This window comes from Microtus oregoni, unplaced genomic scaffold, assembly GCF_018167655.1.
Source record: "Microtus oregoni isolate MIOR12 unplaced genomic scaffold, Mior012 000004F_ref0000308, whole genome shotgun sequence".
Taxonomy (NCBI): domain Eukaryota; kingdom Metazoa; phylum Chordata; class Mammalia; order Rodentia; family Cricetidae; genus Microtus; species Microtus oregoni.
This window is the reverse complement of record NW_024543063.1, coordinates 45,778,534-45,800,991: the sequence shown is the minus strand read 5'-3', so window position 1 is coordinate 45,800,991 and position 22,458 is coordinate 45,778,534. Positions and strand designations below refer to the sequence as shown.

General features: G+C 44.7%; 1 protein-coding gene across 3 annotated transcripts; it reads left to right on the top strand.

Annotated features, from left to right (window-relative positions):
* Positions 1–4,154: 4,154 nt before the first annotated feature.
* On the top strand, positions 4,155–18,513 carry Tmem170a (transmembrane protein 170A). 3 transcript variants are annotated; one of them, XM_041651027.1, is made up of 3 exons: positions 4,155–4,352; positions 11,645–11,746; positions 15,207–18,513. In XM_041651027.1, the coding sequence occupies exons 1-3, from the start codon at positions 4,223–4,225 to the stop codon at positions 15,335–15,337; spliced, it is 363 nt and encodes a 120-aa protein (XP_041506961.1). In that variant the 5' UTR covers positions 4,155–4,222; the 3' UTR covers positions 15,338–18,513. The 3 variants fall into 3 exon arrangements, 2 of the variants coding, with proteins under 2 accessions (XP_041506961.1, XP_041506960.1); XM_041651026.1 differs by having other exon boundaries at positions 11,645–11,815; XR_005974196.1 differs by lacking the exons at positions 11,645–11,746; positions 15,207–18,513 and adding an exon at positions 4,565–4,773 and having other exon boundaries at positions 4,220–4,352.
* Positions 18,514–22,458: the final 3,945 nt, after the last annotated feature.

Here is a 22,458-nt window from a genome sequence, read left to right as displayed (position 1 = left end):
TGGGACTTTGACACAGAGGGGGTGGTGACATTCTGGCCGATTCCCCTATTTCTTGCATTGTACCCCTCTCTTCTCTGCTCACTATTCTTTACCTTTGCCCTAGTTCACACAACACTTATTCAAAAAAAAAAACCATAAGAGTACACACTTTCTTTTTTTAAGTTCAAGATAAGGTTTCTCTGTGTAAAAGACCCAGATGTCCTGGAACTCACTTTGTAGACCAAGCTGGCCTTGAACTCAGAGAGATCCACCTGTCTCCACCTCCCAAGTGCTGAGATTAAAGGTGTGTGCATTTGCTGAATCCTTTGGATCTAATATCTTTCTTTGAATCTCTCAGTTCAGGGACTGGAGAGATGGCTCAGCAGTTAAGAGCATTTGTTGCTCTTCCAAAGGACCCCAGTGCAGTTCCAAGCAGCTCACAATCACTTGTAACTCTAGTTCCAGGGGATTTGACACAGTGGTAGACTTACACACATAGACATATGCATACATATACGTGTGTGTGTGTGTGTGTGTGTTAATCTTAAAAGTAAGTTTCCAGTCATAATTTGGTGATAGGATTCTAAATTCAAAATGACTTTTTCTGATTTGATACAGTCAACTGTCATATAACCACAAAATAATGGGTTCTTCCACTTGAAATGGACTCTGGTAATTTTGACAATACACTGAAAAGACGATTCTAGTAAATATTTCATGACTTTTAACACATTTAGTATTTTCGCTTTGGATAAGATTCTTGACGCCGGGCGGTGGTGGCGCACGCCTTTAATCCCAGCACTTGGGAGGCAGAGGCAGGCGGATCTTTGTGAGTTCGAGACCAGCCTGGTCTACAAGAGCTACTTCCAGGACAGGCTCCAAAACCACAGAGAAACCCTGTCTCGAAAAACCAAAAAAAAAAAAAAAAAAAAAAAGATTCTTGGTAGACCAAAACAAAAAACAAACAAACAAACAAAAAAACAATCCAGAGGCCTTGTTAGGGAGCAGGCATTAGAAGCATTCTAAAATTTGGCTTCAGGAGGAATCAAGATGCGAAATCAGCCATCTTTAAGAACATCCCTGGCAGGGCAATGCTGTGCATTTTGCACATGATATGTTCTGATTTAAAGTAAGTTCGGCTTTCACCGCCTACTTACTGATCTGGTATATGATTTTACTATGTCATGAGGAACCACACATTGTTTTGTTCTGCTTGTAGCCCTGGCTGAATTTGAACTCACAGAGATCACTGCCTTCCAGTGCTGTGATTAAAGGCATGGACTACCATGCCCAGCTAGGAACCACGGATTTTCTACAGTGTAACTTCTAAAGTAATTTTACCTATTTGTTTAGGGGGGTTGGATCTGTTTGTTTGTTTTTCGAGCCAGGGTTTCTCCGTGTAACAGTTCTGGCTGTCCTGGAACTCACTGGTCTTGAACTCACAGAGATCTGCCTGCTTCTACCTCTTGACTGCTGGGATTAAAGGCATGTGTCACCACTACTGGCTCATCTATTTCTTTTTGTCTACACTAAGCTCTTGTTTCTTAACTTGATTCATAGTTGATGCGCCATTTTAAAAATCTACTTGTAGCCGGGCGATGGTGGCGCACGCCTTTAATCCCAGCACTCGGGAGGCAGAGGCAGGCGGATCTCTGTGAGTTCGAGACCAGCCTGGTCTACAGAGCTAGTTCCAGGACAGGCTCCAAAGCCACAGAGAAACCCTGTCTCGAAAAACCAAAAAAAAAAAAAAAAATCTACTTGTGTGTGTGGCACAGGCACTCTCAGAGGCCAGGAGAGGGCGCTGGGTCTGCTGGAACAGGAGTTACAGGCTATTGTGAACCCCCTGGCAGGTCTTCTGTCAGAGCAGAAAGCACTCTTAACCTCCACGTCATCTCTCCAGGCCTCTGCACACTCCCACCTCTTGAGACAAAGTCTATGTAGTCCAGGCTGGCTTTGCACTTAAAATAATCTTCTCGTCTCTTCCAAGACCTGGAATTACAGCATGTGCTACCATACCTGGAATTACAGCATGTGCTACCATACCTGGAATTACAGCATGTGCTACCATACCTGGAATTACAGCATGTGCTACCATACCTGGAATTGCAGGCATGTGCTACCTACCATACCTGGAATTACAGCATGTGCTACCATACCTGGAATCACAGGCATGTGCTACCATACCGGAATCGCAGGCATGTGCTACCGTACCTGGAATCGCAGGCATGTGCTACCGTACCTGGAATCGCAGGCATGTGCTACCGTACCTGGAATCGCAGGCATGTGCTACCGTATCTGGAATCGCAGGCATGTGCTACCGTACCTGGAATCGCAGGCATGTGCTACCATACCTGGCCCTCTTATGCTTTCAGAGAGCAGTTTGTCTTCCTTTAAACTCTTTTTCATGCTAATAAGAATATGACCAGGCCGTGGTGGCACACATCTTTAATCCCAGTACTCGGGAGGCAGAGGCGGGTGGATCTCTGTGAGTTCAAGGCCAGACTGGTCTACAAAGGGAGTTCCAGGACAGGCTCCAAAGCTACAGAGAACACTGTCTCAGAAAGAAAAGAAAAAGCAATAGCTAGACATATTCTATACAGTGAGTGAGTTCCAAGTCATCCAAGATAATATAGCAAGACCTTGTCTCAAAAACAAACAAAGAAAGAAAGAAAAAATGGTAGTAGAAATGGAGGCAATTTATTAAGAATGAGGAAGGAGACAGATGGTGGGAAAAGGCATACACTCTGTACAAAACACCATGACCAAAAAGCAAGTTGGGGCCGGGCGGTGGTGGCGCATGCCTTTAATCCCAGCACTTGGGAGGCAGAGGCAGGTGGATCTCTGTGAGTTCGAGACCAGCCTGGTCTACAAGAGCTAGTTCCAGGACAGGCTCCAAAACCACAGAGAAACCCTGTCTCGAAAAAAAAAAAACACACACACACACAACAACAACAACAAAAAAAGCAAGCTGGGGAGGAAAGGGTTTATTTGGTTTACACTTCCAGATCATAATCCATCACTGGAGGAAGTCACAACAAGGAACTGAAGCAGGTCTGGAACCTGGAGGCAGGAGCTGATGCAGAAGCCATGGAGGGGAGGTGCTTCCTGGCTCACTTCCTCAGGCTTGCTCAGTTCACCTCTAGCCCAGGGATGGTGCCATCCACCATGGGTCCTACCCATTGATCACCAATTGAGAAAACTCCTTACGGCTGGATTTCACAGAGGCATTTCCTCAAATGAGACTACTTCTTTTCAGGTGACTCTAACTTGTGTTGAGTTGACACACAAAGCCAGTACACACTCAAAATCCAAAACACATTTCTCTTTATTGGTTTGGGAGGTTCAAGGCAGAGTTTCTTATGTATTCCTGCCTGTCCTGGGACTTGCTCTGTAAACCACAGAGCCTCGAACTCACAGAGATCTGACTGTACTACCATTGCCCTGCTAACATCTTATTTTCATTTATTGGTTGTTTGGGAATTGAACCTACAGCCTTTTACATGCTAAGCAACTGGGGTTGGATCCAGGATATTGTGTAGCTAGGCTGGTTCTCGGCCAATACAGACCCAGCCCTACACAGAAATCTGAGGACACTATCGGTCATTTCATTTATTTTCACCTATGTATTTATTTTTGGTTCTGTATTTTTAAAAATGATTTATTTATTTTTATTTTATGTGTAGTGGTGTTTTGCCTGCAAGTATCTGTGTGAAGGTGTGGGATCCCTGGAGGTAGTTACAGGCAGTTAATGTAGGCTGCCATGTGGGTGCTGGGAATTGAACCCAGGTCCTCTGAAAGTTGCCAGTGCGCTTAACCACTGAATCATCTCTCCAGCCCAACATGGGAGGTGGCTCTCACCTTCCACCGTGTGAGTCCTAGGGGTGGAATTCAGATTTTTCACTCTTGGAGGTAAGAGCTTTTAGAGGCTGAGCAATCTCAGGGACTTTATAGACTTTTTAGACAACACTAAAGCCAAGGGCAGAACCTAACGCACACAGACAGAGTAGGAGCGACTTGACCGCTAGGGAGCGCAGCACACCAGGGGCCTTCAATCGAACGCGGCGCCGGGGGCGGGGACAATCGAAGCCCCGCCCCTCCGTCTGCGGTGCCCTGTGATTGGAAGAGGAAGCCATTATTTAGTAGCGCCGTTTGGGTGGGCGGGAGAAGAGGGCCGGCCGAATGTGACGCGGTGTTGGCGGAGGTGCGGGGCTCCGCGGCACTCCGGGCGGTGGATGGCGGTGGGATGGAGCCCGAGGGGAGCGGCGGCGGCGGGTCGGCCGGGCTCATGCAGCAGATCCTCAGCCTGAAGCTCGTGCCACGAGTGGGCAATGGGACCCTGTGCCCCAACTCCACTTCGCTCTGCTCCTTCCCAGGTACGCCCCGCCCCGCGCCTGCGCATTGCGCACCTGTCGCCGGCCGTCCTCTGGGCGAGGCCGAGGCAGCCTCGGAACCGCCACCCGGGTCCCTTGGGGCGACGCCTCTCCTGTTCTAGGGACTACCCCTAAACTGCCTTCCCGAGCCTGTCTGCTGACCCTGTCCTTTGACTCTGTCCTACCCCCATCTCCGCTCCTGCTTGTCTTTGCAGGAATCACTTGCTCAAACCTGTTGCGGGTTCTCCCACCCACATCTTGAAGAACTTAGACACAACTTCTGAATTGCTCTTACCTCCCACTTCGCCGCCTCCTGACCGGAGAGCTGTCAAAGTTACTTTTACACGGTGGAACTGCCAGAGTTCAGAAAGTTGTAGGGAGGAGAATCACCTCCCCGGGGATCAATAATAAAGGCCTTCAGGGGACGGTATGATTATTTGCTTTGGATTTTTTTTTCGGGGGTACAACAGAGGGGGGATTTGGGCGCCCCAGCAAAGCTGAAACTTGGGTTTTGTAAACCGTGAAGCTGGGCCAGAGACATCGTAAAGAAGACGGGCGGGATTGCATGGCAAGCCAGGCAGGCACCTGTGATTTCTCATCCACTGGGCAGCGACTGCCAGGCGCCTCTCGGAGGACACCTGGGACCTGCCTGTGTAGTAACTGACAGAGTGGTTATCTGTTTTCGCGACAGTTGAAGATGTTAGCTTGTGATCCTGCCTAAAATGAGAGTCCGGAAGCTCAGATTGTTTCCAAAAGTATTAATATCACACCTGACAGTGATTAAAAATAAATAAACAAAATTGCACACGAATCCCTTTCTGGAGACGCTTTCCAAAAGATGTAGAGTTCATACTCCCTGAGGATTAAATCAGTCTGTTTTTTATTCATTTTCTTATTTCTCTTCAACTATTTAGGAATTTTCCAAACCTGAGAAATTGGAACACAATATAACAAATACCCATAAGTTTATGTTCATTGGTAAAAGTCACACATTGCTCATTAGGCAGTTGTGAGACCCATGTAGTTGGGCAAACCTACATGGCAGGCTACTGTAGATTATGGGGCCACAGTTGAATAGTTGGCTTGTGTTGATGAAAACTTCATTATGCAAAGCATGACTATTTTGGTTCTTGCTCTTTCTCTGTCACGCCTATGTCCATGTGTATACACATCACATTTTAACTTCCTGAACTGCAGAAGTCATGACACTTTATAATTCGTCAGCTCAGAACTTCCGAAGCAGACGTGTGTTCTTTCATAGCCCCCAAATCACATTGCTTCTAAAATACTTACCACTGATAAAGGAATGTTAAATAGGCCTTATTTAATTTCTCTTTGGGTGTGTGGTCATGAGGGCAAGTCGTCCCCCCCCCCCAGGTGAGAGGCAGGGTTACAGGTGAACTGGTTGTGTGCTGTCTGACCTGGGAATCGAACTTGGGTCCTCTGGAAGAATGGCAATCACTCTGAACCCCTGAGCCATCTCTCCTTTGTTGTTGTTCATTTTGTTTTTGTTTTCATTTGGTGGGAGAAAGAGGCAATCCTTTCAGAAAGAAAAAGATAAATGGCCTAGTTGGCTGAGCAAAGGGCTATTAAAAGCTTTGCTAAGCCCAGGAGCTAATCTCTGCTGAGTGTGGTGGCTCAGTACTCTAACCCCAGCACTCGAGTCAGGAGCATCAGATGTTTGTGAGTTCAAAGTCAGCCTGGTCTACATAGCATGTTCTAGGCCAGCCAGGGCTACATAGACTTTGTCTTAAAAATAAATAAAAAAGAATCCCACATTGCATTTGATTGTCCCAACTCTTTAGTATTGTTTACACCAGTGTTTATTTCAGCTTTTCGTTTGTTTTTTGTTTTGATACTAACCTGGAACTCCCTGGGAAAAGCAGCAACTGCTCTTTTTTCTTTTCTTTTCTTTCTTTTTTTTCTTTTTTTTTTTTTTTTCCGAGACAGGGTTTCTCTGTGTAACAGCCCTGGCCTTTCTAGAACTTGCTCTGTAGACCAGGCTGGCCGTAAACTCCTCTGCCTGTGCTGGGATTCAAGGCGTGTGCCGCAGCCACCATCTGGAATAGCCACAACTGCTCTTTACTGCTGAGCCGTCCCTCCAGACTCCCTTCTAAAAATGTTAATCTGCAGTATGTATTTGAATTCCCTTCTGTTCTTCAGTGGATATGACACTGGAGAGTAAGTCCACCGAGACTCACTCCTGCATCAGGTGTCCAGTGTGGGCTCCAGGCTGGAGGCAAAAATATGTGTGAGGGTAAAGCCCTCAGTGATCACCATGTGCTGATCCCAGGGGCAATGCAGTACCCGCAGCCCTTGGCCTCAGGTTGGCCAGAGCTCAGCAGTAAACGTATCCGCTCCCTGCGGTGTCTCATTTTTATCTGGAATTCTGGTTATAATGGGCACTTGAAGCTGAACCCTAGTTTGAGACTCAAAAGACCTCACTAGGAATCTTACTCAGGGTCCCGAGGCTGCTTTCCTCTATTTTGGTCACACAGAAGAAAAGATTTCTCGTCATTTATGCCAACTCATGGCAGATCATGCCCTAAAATATCCTGTGGTTTCCCTGTACTAAAAAGCTTTGAATTGATTTTTTTTCTTTTTTAAAAACCCGGCCTTTGCAACTTAGCCATTTAGGATTCTGCCCAATTCTCATCCTGACTTGCTTAAATTTCTTTTGTTGTCTCTTTGTGCTTGTTTGTTTGAGACAAGGTCTCATCATGCAGCTGGGGTTGCCAAGAGAACCTGAGCCTTCCTAGAGCTGAGGTGAGGGCCTGCACCACCATGTCAGCCTTCCTAGAGCTGAGGTGAGGGGCTGCACCACCATGTCAGCCTTCCTAGAGCTGAGGTGAGGGCTGCTCCACCATGTCAGCCTTCCTAGAGCTGAGGTGAGGGGCCGCACCACCATGTCAGCCTTCCTAGAGCTGAGGTGAGGGCTGCTCCACCATGTCAGCCTTCCTAGAGCTGAGGTGAGGGGCCGCACCACCATGTCAGCCTTCCTAGAGCTGAGGTGAGGGGCTGCACCACCATGTCAGCCTTCCTAGAGCTGAGGTGAGGGGCCGCACCACCATGTCAGCCTTCCTAGAGCTGAGGTGAGGGCCTGCTCCACATGTCAGCCTTCCTAGAGCTGAGGTGAGGGGCCGCACCACCATGTCAGCCTTCCTAGAGCTGAGGTGAAGGCCTGCACCACCATGTCAGCCTTCCTAGAGCTGAGGTGAGGGGCTGCACCACCATGTCAGCCTTCCTAGAGCTGAGGTGAAGGCCTGCTCCACCATGTCAGCCTTCCTAGAGCTGAGGTGAAGGCCTGCTCCACCATGTCTGGCTTTTAGTTGTCGTTTGTCCCAATCAGGAATGACATTCGTTCTCTGAGGACAGGGAATTCACTAAAGTGATGTCAAATGGAGCAACACTGTTGTCACAGTTAAGAGTAGAGTCAGCTTGGAAGTCAGTTATTCATTCCCTGAACAAATATTTACTGATTGTTGTGTACCTGTTTATTTTTATTTTTAAGGTTTACTTTTACTTATGTGATTGAAAATATGTGTATGGGGGGGCTGGAGAGATGGCTCAGTGGTTAAGAGCATCGCCTGCTCTTCCAAAGGTCCTGAGTTCAATTCCCAGCAACCACATGGTGGCTCACAACCATCTGTAATGAGGTCTGGTACCCTCTTCTGGCCTGGAGACATACACGCAAACAGAATATTGTATACATATTAAAATAAAATAAATATTAAAAAAAAAAGAAAATATGTGTATGGATATATATATGTGGTCTGTGGGGGCCAGAAGAGGGCACTGAATCTCTGGGAGCTGGAGTTACAGGTGGTTGGTTGCCCAGTGTGGGTTTTGGAATATGAACTCTGGTTCTCTGCAAGAATAGCTATAGGTCATAACCGCTGAGTCATCTCCAGCCTTCCTGTTGTACTGGGGTATCTGTAAGAAAAGGCCTGGACAGACAAAAGCCCCTCCCGTATGGGTCATTGGTTCCAGTGGAGAGACAGAGAAAAATAAGGACACCATACCTGGTGATGAGGATGAGGCAGGATAAGGGGCAGAGTAAGTGGCTGAAGTGTGTCAAGGGATGGAGTGCTTTTTACATAAGGTGATCAGGGCCTGGTATGGTGGCACACACCTGTAAACATAGCTCTTGGATGGCTCGGTAGGACTGTTGTGCATTTGAGGCCAACCGTCCTGAGCTACATCCTAAATTCAAAGCTCTCCATGAGACTCTACTCTTCCATTGTCTGAAAGTGCTGTGTGTATGTATGTATGTAATTATGTACGAATGTATGTATTTTGCTCAAGATTGAACCCAGGGCTTTGATACCACCAGGAGCAGAGTAAATGCGGTGTGGGCATGGTGTCCTACTTGTAAACTTGGCGTCTGGGAGGTGAAGAAGGGGATCTCCAGAACAAGTTGGCTAGCTAGACTATCGGAATTGGTGAGCTTTGCATTCAAGTGAGAGACTCTGCCTCAAAGTATAAGGAGGGAGAGCAATCAAAGACATCCAATGGTAATCTCTGCCTCCACACATGTGCAGACACATGTACACGCACATGCCCCCACGTCCACACAGACAGAGGAACATATAAGGAGAAGGCCCTCCCCGATGTGACCCATCAGTCCTGGAGTCGCCAGCTTACAGAACTTGAGCCAAACAGCTTGTGTTCCAGCAGCAGAAAGCCAGCAATAGAGCTGCCAAGGAAAACACAGCTGATAATGCGCTGGCCTTGAAGTAAAGAAGAAGATGTTCTAAGACAGGGCACCATGTGTTGAGCCAGGGAATGAGAAGGACTCCACATCGATCAATAAATAGCTATTAAACAGTTGGTAAATCGAGGTGCAGTAGATTAAAAAGAAATCACTTAGTTTTTTTTAAGTGTTTTATAGATCTAAGTTTGCTATAGCTTTTAAAATCATGTAATCATCCCATCTGAGAGTGTTTTTATAAACTTCTCATTTAATGCCATAAAGCCTTCCTTCCTCCTCAAAGTGTTTTAAGTAGTAGTATACATGGCCCTACAGCAGCTAACACATAGTCTCAGGCTGTGACGGTTCCACAGACTAGACATTTAAACAGCCAGTTGTTTACTTGGTTCTGGAGGCTGCAGGTCAGATCTGGGTGCCAACCAGTGTCAGGTAAAGGTGAGAACTTCCTTTTTGCCTTTCAGAGAGCTGCCTTGTTACTGTGCCTTGGGGCTGGGGGCGGGAAAGTTGATCTTCTTCTCACAAGACAGTTAAAGGTAATGAACACTTTAATCCCAGGAGTCAGTAGGTAGAGGCTGGCGGATCTGTGGCTTCTATGCCAGCTTGGGCGACATAGTGGGACCCTGTCTCAAGCAGCAAACCATAGTGCTGTCAGAGTTTAGTGTGAATTTGGGGTATTCTCACCTTGCTGGTGTTGGGCTTTCCCCGGGTGGTTCCTTCTGTGTGTTCCTGGAGGCACATCCATGTCCATCCATTTGTCCACCGTGGGGCAGCAGCTGTCCTGCAGCCACCTCCTGCAGGCCCCGTGTTTCAGTGGTTATAGTTTCAGAGTGATGGGAGTCTAGCAGGAAAAAAAAAGCCCCAAAATGGTTTGACCTTTTTTTGTTTTATTTTGCTCTGCTTTGTTTTGGGACAGTATCTGTGGCCCAGGCTGACCTCGGACTCATAGTGATCCTTCTGCCTCGGCTGCCCAAGTGCTGGGGACTACGGGATGAGTTACTGTAAAAGCTTTGACACCCTTTTTAGCTGCAGATGGTCCCCAGACCAAACACTGTCAATTATTAGTTATCGTCAGCGGGCTCTGAACTCAGATGGGGCATTTGTGAGGTTTTCTGAAGAATTATCCAGGGGGCTGGAGAAATGGCTCAGCTGTTAAAAACATTGACTGCTCTTCCAGAGGACCCAAGATCAATTCCCAATACCCAACATGGTAGTTCACAACCATCTGTAATTCCTGTTCCAAGGACTTCTGGCCCCCTTGGGTACCAGGCATGTCAAAGACATACATGTAGGCAAAGCACCCATACACATTAAAGAAATATTTAAAAAAAATCACCTAGCCCCTAAAGTCGCAGGTTCAAGGTTTCAGAGACCACAGTCTGTGGTATGCTGGATGCAGTGTTTGGAGGCCTGTGGTGAGGCACCATGTCCTGATGGAGCAGAGCTGCTCACCCAGTGGCAGCCAAGAAGCAGAAGGAGGAAGGAGTCAGGACAAGGGATAGTCAAGGACCCACCCCTGGTGACCTACCTAGGACCTACCCCCTGCTTTCCACCATCTCCTGGACCAAGCCCTCAGTGTGTGAGCCTGAGGGGGCACTTCATATGCAGGCCTCAGTTCCTCATGAAGTAGTCCCGCCCACCTGAGTTTTTAATACCCTAATTAATAGGACATGGTAAAATTGCTATTTATTAACTTATTTTAAAGCAGTTTCAGTTTGTAGATATTTATTGGCTTGTGCTGACATAGTCAAAATATCATTTAGGACCTAATGGACTAGCTTGCCCTGCTTTCTTTCCCCTCTATTTTGCGAGTAGATGCAGCTTGTTGGGTTGGTCGCCTTTTTCTGTGAAGGGCCTACAGATTTCTCTCTTCTAAGCTCTGTAGACTATCGGTGTCTACCACTGATAACAGCCTTGTTTATGTTGTTGGAGAACTTTCATTGACTGCTCTTAGTGAGCAAGCTTGGCTTCAAAGAGGTCTGTGTCTATTAGCCCTACAGATGAGTTTAAACTAGCCCTCAGTAGAAACAGGAGATGCTGCAAGTGTAGCTTGTGAACCCTTCAAACCCCATCCGTGAAGCCTGGCCTGTAATACCTTCAGAGTTCAAGGCCAGCCTGAAATCCTGTCTCACTAAACCAAGGAACTGGAGAGGTGGCTCAGAGGTTAAGAGCAATTGTTGCTCTTGCAGAGGACCTAGGTTCAACTCCCAGCATCTATATGGTGGCTCACAACCACTCCAGTTCTAGGAGATACAATGCCCTCTTGTGGTCTCCATGGACACAAGCATGTACATGGTGCACATACAGACACATATGGTGGCGCACGCCTTTAATCCCAGCACTCTGGAGGCAGAGGCAGGCAGATCTCTGTGAGTTCAAAGCCAGCCTGGTCTACAAGAGCTGGTTCCAGGATACGCTCCAAAGCTTCAGAGAAAACCTGTCTTGAAAAACAAAAAACAAACACCAACAGCAAAACCACTAGAGAACAACTAAGTGCTGATGAGAATGGGAACAGAGGGCTCGGTGGCGTGGCTGGGCCTCACTGGGACAGTAGGTGACTCAGCTTCGCCTTTCTCTACCCTCACAGAGATGTGGTATGGTGTGTTCCTGTGGGCACTTGTGTCTTCTGTCTTCTTTCATGTCCCTGCTGGATTACTGGCCCTCTTCACCCTCAGACATCACAAATATGGTAGGTTCATGTCTGTAAGCATCCTGTTGATGGGCATCGTGGGACCAATTACTGCTGGAATCTTGACAAGTATGTTAGACATTAAAATACCAGTCAAAAATTTGTAGTGTGTTTGGTCACCTCATTTTAGAAATATGGGAGGGGGCGAGGAGGGGGTGAGAATTTAGCTCAGTGGTAGAATGCTTGCCTACTGAGCACAAAGCCCTGGGTTTGGTCTTTAGCACTGGGAGGGAAAAAGTGTGTGCTATGTGTGTGTTGCATGTGTGCACACACACAGTGAATTCTAGAGAGTTATGTTAGCTTATTAATTATTCCTTTTTGGGTTTTGCTTTGTTTTTTGTTTTGTTTTGTTTTGGTTTTTTTTTTGACTCTCAAGCCCCTTACCTGGCTCTTTGGCTTTTCAGGTCAGATTTGAAACTTTGTGAGGCAGGCCACTAGCAAAATAGAAATATCTGCAGAAGCAAAATATGCAGAAGCTTCAGCATCTTTTTCTTTCAATTTGACTTGACTCTTGCAAAAATGGTTCCCTAATTGCTACACTCTTTTGGGTGTGGTTCCTTTAGGGATGGAGAATAAGTCTATTGATAAGAATTCTTGATTAGAAAGATAAGTTGAGGGCTAGGGATGCAAAGCTGAGTGGCAGAGGTGACTCAGTGTCTGAGGCCCTGGGTTTGGCCCCAGCACCACACACCAAGGAAGGTCTGATTTGTGGTTTTCAATCCTCTATGCTCCCCCATGTGGCAAACTTTTCTTGCTGGACTATCTTTGGGTTTCCAGCCCCCAAATATCGACACATAGGCTTATTATTAATTATGAAAGCTTGGCCATTAGCTTAGGCTTGTCCCACTAGCTCTTATAACTTAAATTAACCTGCTTTTATTAATCTACATTCTGCCACATGGCTTGGTTACCTCTGCTCTGTACCAAATGTCTGACCTCTTCAGTGTCTTCCTGGCTTCTCACTGGCGTCATCAGGTGTGCCTAGGTTCCACCTCCTCTCTTTCCCTGGAAGTCCCACCTATCCTCTCCTGCCTAGCTATTGGCCATTTAGCTATTTATTAAACCAATCAGAAGCCGGGCGGTGGTGGCGCACGCCTTTAATCCCAGCACTCAGGAGGCAGAGGCAGGCGGATCTCTGTGAGTTTGAGGCCAGCCTGGTCTACAAGAGCTAGTTCCAGGACAGGCTCCAAAACCACAGAGAAACCCTGTCTCGAAAAAAAAAAAAAATCAGAAAGCACCTTGACAAAGACATATCTTCACAGTGAACAAAAGGATTATCCCACAACATCCCCCACCCCCAGACTTCCTAATTAGAGACTGGAGTAACATGGAAATTACAATTATTTTTAAACCTTCTTTTTTTGTCTTTATTTTGTCTCATGTCACTAACACAATTAGATAAGCTTAAATCATTTTTAAATTCATACTTACATAGAAACATATAAATTAAACATCATGAATCTAAAAATTATATATTAATAGCCACATGGTGTGGAATATATATATAATCATTTTTTTAAATATTTATTTATTTATTATGTATACAATATTCTGTCTGTGTGTATGCCTGCAGGCCAGAAGAGGGCACCAGACCCCATTACAGATGGTTGTGAGCCACCATGTGGTTGCTGGGAATTGAACTCAGGACCTTTGGAAGAGCAGGCAATGCTCTCAACCTCTGAGCCATCTCTCCAGCCCCTATAATCATAAATGTATTTATAAAACATAGATTTCTAATTGGTCACCTTATTTTATTTTCCCTGTGAATTTAAACGCTGAGCTTTGAGAAGAAATACCTGTTTCTTTCTTTCTTTCCTTTTCTTTTCTTTCCTTCCTCCCATCCATCCATCCATCCTTCCTTTTCTTTCAGGTACCACAGCCGAGTTTCTCTGTGTTCTAACTGTTCACTTAATGCTGCAGTATCCACACCGAATTTCTGGTCCCTAGACGAGTCTCCTATCAGTAAAGCAGGGATGCACTCCCCACCCCACATCCTTGAATGCTGATTAGATGAGATGTCTCCATGCGTAGTCGATAGAGTACCTGGCACAATAGTTGGCACATAGTAACTGAATATGTGCTCATTTCCCTTTTTAGGATTTGGGGTAGTTTTCTTGTTTTTCTTTCCTATCCTCTGTAGTCTTTTCCTTTCTTCCCTCATCATCCATGTCTCCTGTGAAGACCCAGATCAAGTTCCTCAGGCTTCTCTTTTCCTCTTCAAGGAAGCTCAGTAACAGAGGCCCCATGAAAGTTGCGCTCTGAGACATTAGTGGCATTGATTGCCACTGGAGGCAGAGTTAAATATCTCGCCCTGTTTGCTTGTTAAAACACATTTCTAATATCTCATGTCACAGTCTAAGAATGTATAGTCTTCCTTTCTTTTTGGGATGCTGAGAACGGAAGCCATGGCCTTGTGCATGCTAAGCATATGCTTTATCATTGACCCACGCCCCCATCCTACCTGTAGACACTTGACTGAGTCAACTGTGTTCTGTGAGTTCCTGTGAGTCTCAGGTGGATAGCTGGGTCGACACCCGTGTTTGTGCAGAATGTTAGATGGTGGGGGTGTCTGGGTCTACACAGGTGTTTATGCAGAATGTTAGATGGAGGGGGGGGGTCTGGTCTACACAGGTGTTTCTGTGCTCTCACTCTCCAGGACCTTGTAGTGACTGTAATAAGGAAAACAGTGCCCCGGGAGACAGAAGGGACCCTGAGGTCTCTGCCCTGGTGCCCTTTGAATAGCTTTATGGCTCAGAGCCCTATTGCTTTCTCTCTCCTTTCTTTCTTCCTTGAATGGTGGAACCCTCAATATAATAGCAAGTGGAGCTGGGGTTCCCTGTAGCCTGGAAACATTTCTTTTTAAAAAAAATATTTATTTATTTATTATGTATACAATATTCTGTTTGTGTGTATGCCTGTAGGCCAGAAGAGGACACCAGACCTCATTACAGATGGGTGTGAGCCACCATGTGGTTGCTGGGAATTGAACTCAGGACCTTTGGAAGAGCAGGCAATGCTCTTAACCTCTGAGCCATCTCTCCAGCCCTGGAAACATTTCTTGATCTGTCTCAGTAGATTGCTATTTATTGCCAAGAACATAGTTGGTGCCCATTCAGTGATAGGCATGGTGTTAGTTGGCACAGGAATGAAGAGAAATGTTGGCCCACAAGGAAATTGCTGCCTTGTCTTTCCCTCGACTGTCACTTCCAATCACTCAGTAAATATGACAGCCTCAGTCTTAGGGAGTACAAATGTAAATGCTGACTGCAAACCACATAAAGAAAGTTAGTGTGTTCACCAGAAAGGATGGGGAACACAAACTTCTTCCTTAATTAAATGTAAAAAGTTTGTCTCCCAATAGTGAAATTTTAAGTGTTATAGTTTTGTGATGTCATTAATCTCAGGTTTTGTTTTACTAATTAATTTTTTTCTCTTTTTAACACAATTCCATTTGAACTAGGTGCAGCAATTGCTGGGGTTTACCGAGCTGCGGGAAAGGAGATGATCCCCTTCGAAGCCCTCACCCTGGGCACTGGACAGACATTCTGTGTAGTGGTGGTCTCTTTTTTACGGGTTTTAGCCACTCTATAGCATATAGCCTTTCGCTGTGATGGCACAGCTGCCTTTTATAGACTCCTTCAAAGGCAGAGACAGTGTCGTGGTCTCTTCATTCCTCAAGTGGAAACAACTTGGAGGCGCCAGAAGGTAAAGAACACCGCAGCTGTTTCCTCAGTGTGAAGCTCCAGCCACTGAAGACCCCTGTGGACGGACTCCTCTCTTTCTCAGCCAAACCAAGCTCCTTGGCTTTCTCTTCTTGTGGCTGTTTAGGTTTTACATGCACACCTTTACCTAAGCCAACAATGCCTCAAGTTTGCATCTTTTGAACAGGAATTTGCATCATTATTTGCAAATATGCAACATTGCTGTTTCATAGAAACAGTGGACAATGCTGTTTAATTTTAAGGGAGTAGGCTGCACTCTACTAAAAGCGTATCGTCATGACAGTAGGCCGAGTTTCCTGGGCTGAGTATCGCTCTGGGAATGAACTGGCTGAGTGTAACAGGAAGAAGACCTGAAGTCCAGTTCAAAGTAATGGCTTTGCTTCCACTGTCAAAAGTAGGTGACCACTGAGAATGTGACATTTTATGGATAACTATTTTTGACCTCTGATTATTTAATATATTTTAAGAGATGTGAATTTATCATTTGATCAAAATAAGCTAGCTAATTGAGATTTCTTATTTTTTTTAAAGATACAAGGTCTTGCTTTGTTACCCAGGCTGGCCCAAACTCCTGGGCTCAAGTGATCCTCCTGAGTAGCAGGGACAATAGCATCACTGTCACACCTAATTGAAGCTCTTTTTCCAAAGAACTGCCATGATGCCTTTACCTGTCACATTTAATGCTATCCATTTTATTTACTTTCTCTGGAAACATGTTCTTAAGTGGCTTGAGTTGGACTTGAGAACCAGGTTAAGATACTATTTGGACATTCAGGCAAAATAAGACACTTACAGGATTTTGTTACAGTTTTCTTCCTGACTTTAGTTTATTTGATGACTCCAAAACTTGCAGCCGAAATGAGTTAGGGGCCATTGGTTCCTTTCATGTTTACCTAGCACTGGTCCCTCAGCCCACTTTTGCAGTATTGGAGTATCAACTCCCAGAAAGTGCCTAAAACTTCCTCTTCATATACATCCCATCTGGTCTTTTTATTTTTATTCAAGAGAATTTTTATCCTTAAAGAGACATAGTTTTAAACCTAATTTTAGCTGTTTAGTTTTTAACTCTACTGCCTATCCTTGTTTTTCATTAAAAAGGCCTATAAACTGTGACCTTCAGAAGGGAAAGGGGTATAAATGTGTGCACCTTCCATCATTGTAACGGTTTTGTACAAAGTACAATGTTCTTGTTGTTACCCGTTTTCAAAGTAGCTTCTGGTAATTAACTCTGACATTTTTAAAGGCAAATTTTCATTGAGAGATAAAGGCTGTCATCCTATGAGAACATAAATGTATCTTAAAGCAATATGCTTTTGGCTTCTGGTTAAAAATAGCCAGGAGAAGGCTAGCAAGATGGTTCAGCAGGTCAAGGTACTTACCTCTAACCTAAGTTTGATTCTCAGGACCCACATGGTGGAAAGAGAGAACCAACTCCTGCAAGTTGTCCTCTGATCTCTATATGTTGTTCACACACATAAATTGATACATGTAATTTAAAAGAATTTTTTTAATAACTAAGAGGACGTCTGTGGGTACCTGCACTTATGTGCACACTCCCTGTCCCCCACGTGCACAGCATTTTAAAATGAGATAAAGTAGCCAAGAGGGTCAGTTTACCCAGGAATGGCAAGGGGAAAGATGCAGGGATGGCCGCAAAAATAACCGGTTCTTTCCACTTGTTAAAACTGTAGTGACAGATCAGCTTTGGCAGACAATTAAAGTGCAGATAAATGGCTCTTAATATTCCCCAGAAATAAGAGCAAATTTTTCTTCCCAAAAAAGGTTTTCATTTTTGGTCTCAGGGGCTGTGAATTTGGAAAGCGTTCTTTCAGTTGGAGAAACTGAAGCGTGGTACCCTGCATTCTGGGAAATGACAGCATCGTCTATGGAAGGACACCTTAGAGTCCTCACTAAACATTCTTGGGGATATAATTTCACACCCTAAGCACATAGATGAATCAGTGCTGAGCTGTTCCCCCTAAATAAATAATAACTTCTGAGCATATTCACCCATGATTAAAATGTTAGGTTATTTGTATTTACAACCAAGACACAAAAATTAGGGGGTTTTGAAGGGTGTTTTTGCTTCCATCTGTTTCTTGTGTATATTTTATCTGCTCTCTAAAAAAGAAAACCAAAAACTTGAGCTGTAAAATGTATCTTCAAATAACCGAGTGTGTCCTCTAGCCCAGTGTGTATGAAGCACTCTTTGTGAATAAATGCATATAAACTATAGACTGAGCTTTGTGAAGGCTTGAAATGTTCTCAGGAAAGAACCGTTTGGATGATAAAGAATGCTTTCCACTTTGATCCCTTTTTGTCTTCTTCCTCTTGTCTCAAATGCAGATTTATTTGCATGGTTGTGTTAAACACATCTCCTTCTACAGTTTCTTCAGGTCTTGTCTCCCGGTCAGGGCTTTCTCAGACCCTGATTCCTGCAGTTAAATCTCCACTTCTCACCTTCTCCTTTTCAGTCCTGAGATAGCGAGGCAACCCCCAACCAAAAAGCTCATCTTTTGGGGCTAAAAATTAAGTTCATGAACAAAAGTGTATTGATTGTAATGTGAGCAAGATGTACCTCTGAACTGTTAACTTCCTCTGGCGCAGGATGCTCCTCAGGAAATGCCGGGACTAGTGAGAAGCAGTTCGTGCAGATAAAGGCATCCTTCCTGTGTCCTTAAGGTTTTTAAATTGTATGTTGGCTTTTGATTCCAGTGCCCTTCTGACTGCCCTAGTTTTTGTTAAGTTCTTGTGACACCGCAGGACACGCTAACCTTCCTTAAGGAACTGACTGTTTCCTGGAATGTGAAGCCCTGGTGCCGTTAGTGTTCCATGTGCAGAAGGTTTCGGGACCTCGTGTTTCTCTCTTGTACACTATGTAAGGCTGGTTATGACCAAAATCAGCTCAACTTTTTATATTAGGTGATTGCACTTAACTGTTATAGTCCAAGTGATCAAATCTTTGTACATTAGAAACTTATTTAAATTTTATTTTTCTACTGACATTTCTAATGCTAGCATAAATGTTTATCAATAAAGAATTACTTTAAATTCTTTGAGTTGGGATTGTATTTTTTGTTTGTTTTTAGATTTTATCTGAGGCAATGTCTTCCCACATCCAACTCTTCACTATAGGCTAGGCTGGCCTTGAACTTTTGGCAGTCTTCCCCCCACATGCTGGTATTACAGCTGCAACTACCACACTCGCTCTGGAGTTGCCTTTTTCTTTTCTTTTCTTTTTTTTTTAACCTCTTCCCCCACCCCACTTATTTATTTTTGGGCAGGGTCTCACTATGCAGCCATGACTGACCTGAAACTTGTTTAAGGCTATCCTAAAACTCAGATCTGTTTACCTCAGCCTCCCAAGTTCTGGGATTAAAGGCATGTGCCATTGTGACTGGATTCCATCCCCACCCCACCTCCCATTTTAAATTTGTTTATTAGTGGGAGCAAGGGCAGATGCTTGTCGTGGCGTTATTATCAGTAGAGGTTGAGGACAGTGTTCAGAAATCAGGTCTCTCCTTCATCCACGTGGGTCCTTGGGATCAAACTCCAGTCAGACTTGGTCATGGACCATTTTGCCAGCTCCTGGAATTACATTTCTACTGTAATCTTTTATAATAAAATTATGTATGTTTTAACTGTATTTTTCTTATGTTCAACTTTATTTTTTTGATTTTTGGTTTTGTTTGTTTCTCTATGTAGCCCTTGCTGTCCTGGAACTTACTTTGTAAACCAGGCTGGCCTCAAACTCACAGAGATCTGCCTGCCTCTGCTTCTCTAGTGGTGGGATTAAAAGCGTGCGCCACCACACTCAGCTACGATTTTTAAAGCATACAGTAAGTACACAGATCTTGACTGTACAATGCATATGTATGTATGTGTGTATATGTGCATATGTGTGTACTTATGTGACCACTAGTCAGATCAAGAGACATGTTTCTGGATGGGCAGTGGTGGCGCATGCCTTTAATCACAGCACTCGGGAGGCAGAGGCAGGCGGATCTCTCTGAGTTTGAGGTCAGCCTGGTCTTCAAAAGCTAGTTCCAGGACAGGCTCCAAAAGCTACAGAGAAACCCTGTCTCGAAAAACAAAACCAAACAAAAAAACAAAAAGAGAGAGAGAGACATGTTTCTGCCATTCTGGAAGGATACAGAATATCAGGTATGGACAGTCAGGGTTCAACCGGAAGTCCCCATGACTATATGGACCTGAGACATAATGAAAGGAACTTTCAGGGGAGCTAGAGAGATGGCTCAGAGGTTGAAAGCACTGACTGCTCTTCCAGAGGTCCTGAGTTCAGTTCTTGGAAACCGCATGGTGTCTCTCAACCATCTGTAATGAGATCTGGTGCCCTCTTCTGGCAGGCAGGGATACATGCAGACTGAACACTATACATAATAAATAAATAACATCTTTTTTTTTTTTTTAAAGGAAGTTTCAGTTTCCATAAAAGTGACAACCAAGCTTGAATGTGGAAACTGGAAGATGAAGAGCAAAAGGTGCTGAAATTGGCAGGGATGATCCCTTAAATCATTGCCAATCTAAAATAAGGCAGAGTGTGATTGAGGAAAACATCCAGTACCAACCTATAGTTCCACATATGCATGAGCACAGTCACACACACACACAAACACGCATGCACTTCTGTGCACCGGTGAGTATGCGTATACCACACACAGGTATACCTCCTCAGATAGGTATGCGACTCAGGCCAGTGATCTCAGTGCGCAGATGTAAATGGATACTGCCTGTTCGTTTCCGGGCTGCCAAGAACCCAATAATCACACAGAAAACTATATTAATTACAACATTGTTTGGCCTATTAGCTCAAGCTTCTTATTAACTAACGTTTATATCTTAAATTAACCAATTTCTATTAATCTATGTATCACCACAAGGCTGTGGCCTACTGGTAGGTTCCGGTGTTTTTTTTCTCTTGACAGCTACATGGTACCTCTGACTCTGCGCTCCCCTCTCTCTCTCTCTCTCTCTCTCTCTCTCTCTCTCTCTCTCATTCTGTTCTGATTTCCCACCCGGCTTTGCTCTGCTAAGCCATTGGTCAAAACAGCTTTATTCATCAATCAATAAAAGCAACACATACACAGAAGGACACCCCACATCACTCAGAGTCTGAGGCAAGAGTACTGTCACAAGTTTGAGGGTGAGTTTAGGCCATTTTGGGCTACAGAGGCTCTTTCTTTTTTCTTTTTTTCTTTTTTCTTTTTTTTAATATTTATTTATTTATTATGTATACAATATTCTGTCTGTGTGTATGTCTGCAGTCCAGAAGAGGGCACCAGACCTCATTCCAGATGGTTGTGAGCCACCATGTGGTTGCCGGGAATTGAACTCAGGACCTTTGGAAGAGCAGGCAATGCTCTTAACCACAGAGCCATCCCTCCAGCCCCCCAGAGGCTCTTTCTTAAAGAATGGAAAATGAGAATCTCATAACTACTTGACACTATGCAATAGTCTCATACTGGTTGGGAATTTTAGGTGGGAATCAGACCTTCATTCAGTGTTAGGAGAGATGAGGGAGCATTGCTGGTGAACTTTTTTGGAGCCTCCCCTCCATGATAGGCTACACGATTGGTCACAGGGGTGTTTATAATATCCAAGGATAATAAGGCCAAGAATAGTGAAATTCAAAAGACTATGTTTAAGGCTTTCTATTATCCTATTATTTTCAGATACGTCTGTTTTAGGGCCAGCAAGATGTCTCAGTGCATAAAGACACTTGCCACCAAGCCTGACGATTTGAGTTCAATCCCTGGGACCCACAAAGCAGAAGGAAAGAGCAGAGCCCTGTAGATTGACCTCTGATCCCTGCATGTTCATGATGCAAGCACCTGCAAGAGGGCACACACACCAAACAGAAAGTTTTAAAACAAAAGCCTGTTTCAAGGAATCTTAGCCCTAAATGTAAGAACTAAAACTCTCCAGCCTTAGAAGGAATCCAACATAAGAGCCATGATCATGGCTTAGGCAGTTTTCTTAGAATACTCAGAACATTCAAGGAAGACACAATAATAGATAGACTAGACTTCATCAAAACTAAAAATTCATGTTCAAAAGGAATTAGCTGTGGGTTTTTTGCTCCCTCTCACCAGCGGCTGGGTTGGGGAGGGGAGGAGGGAGTCGTGATGAGTTTCCCAGGAAGCAGACTCCAGAGACCAGACGGAGCTGCAGATCTGGTTCAATGTGCATGTTCACTGGTATATATGCAAACATTACCAATCAGTTCAGGTCATATCAAATCGCTGTTCAATCAGTCCAAATAACATGCAATCCGTGGTGTGTGTTGGGGGGCAGTAAGTCCAGGCAGTGTGTCTGCAGACAAAGGGCAGGAAGCAGGCAACGCCCTGAGTTTTGGCGCCAAATTAGAGGGTCTGCAGTTAGTTGGGACTCCATCATGAGTCATCTGGTGTTCCAGACTCAGGTCCTGCTCAAACAGCCGCAGGAGGTGTTGGCGCGGCTCACACCATCTGTCCTTTAATGACACCATCTGAAAAGAGACTGACCCCTCAATTACCAAGAAGTGCAAAGAGGCCTCAGGAAGATTGGAGGAACTGTTCTCTAAACAGAGATATGGAAGACATACCCAGGATACTAAAAGTACTTATGCTGTCACTAAAACCAGTTGTAAAATGGGAGAAAATTCTGAGGAGACTTGGCGTGTGTGTGTGTGTGTGTGAGAGAGAGAGAGAGAGAGAGAGAGGGTTTCACTGTGTATCCCTGGCTGGCCTGTAACTCACTGTGGGAGCCAGGACTGGCTTTCAACTCACAGAAATCTGTCTACCTCTGCTAGGGTTAAAGGCATGTACTACCACACCTGACTGAAAAGGCATTTTTTTTTTCAAAAAACATATACAATGACCAATAAGGACATGATATTTAACATCTTTTGTCATCAAGGAAATATAAATCAAGACTCTAACAAGATGCCATTTCATAGTCTATAAAAAAGACAACATAGGGTGTTGGCAA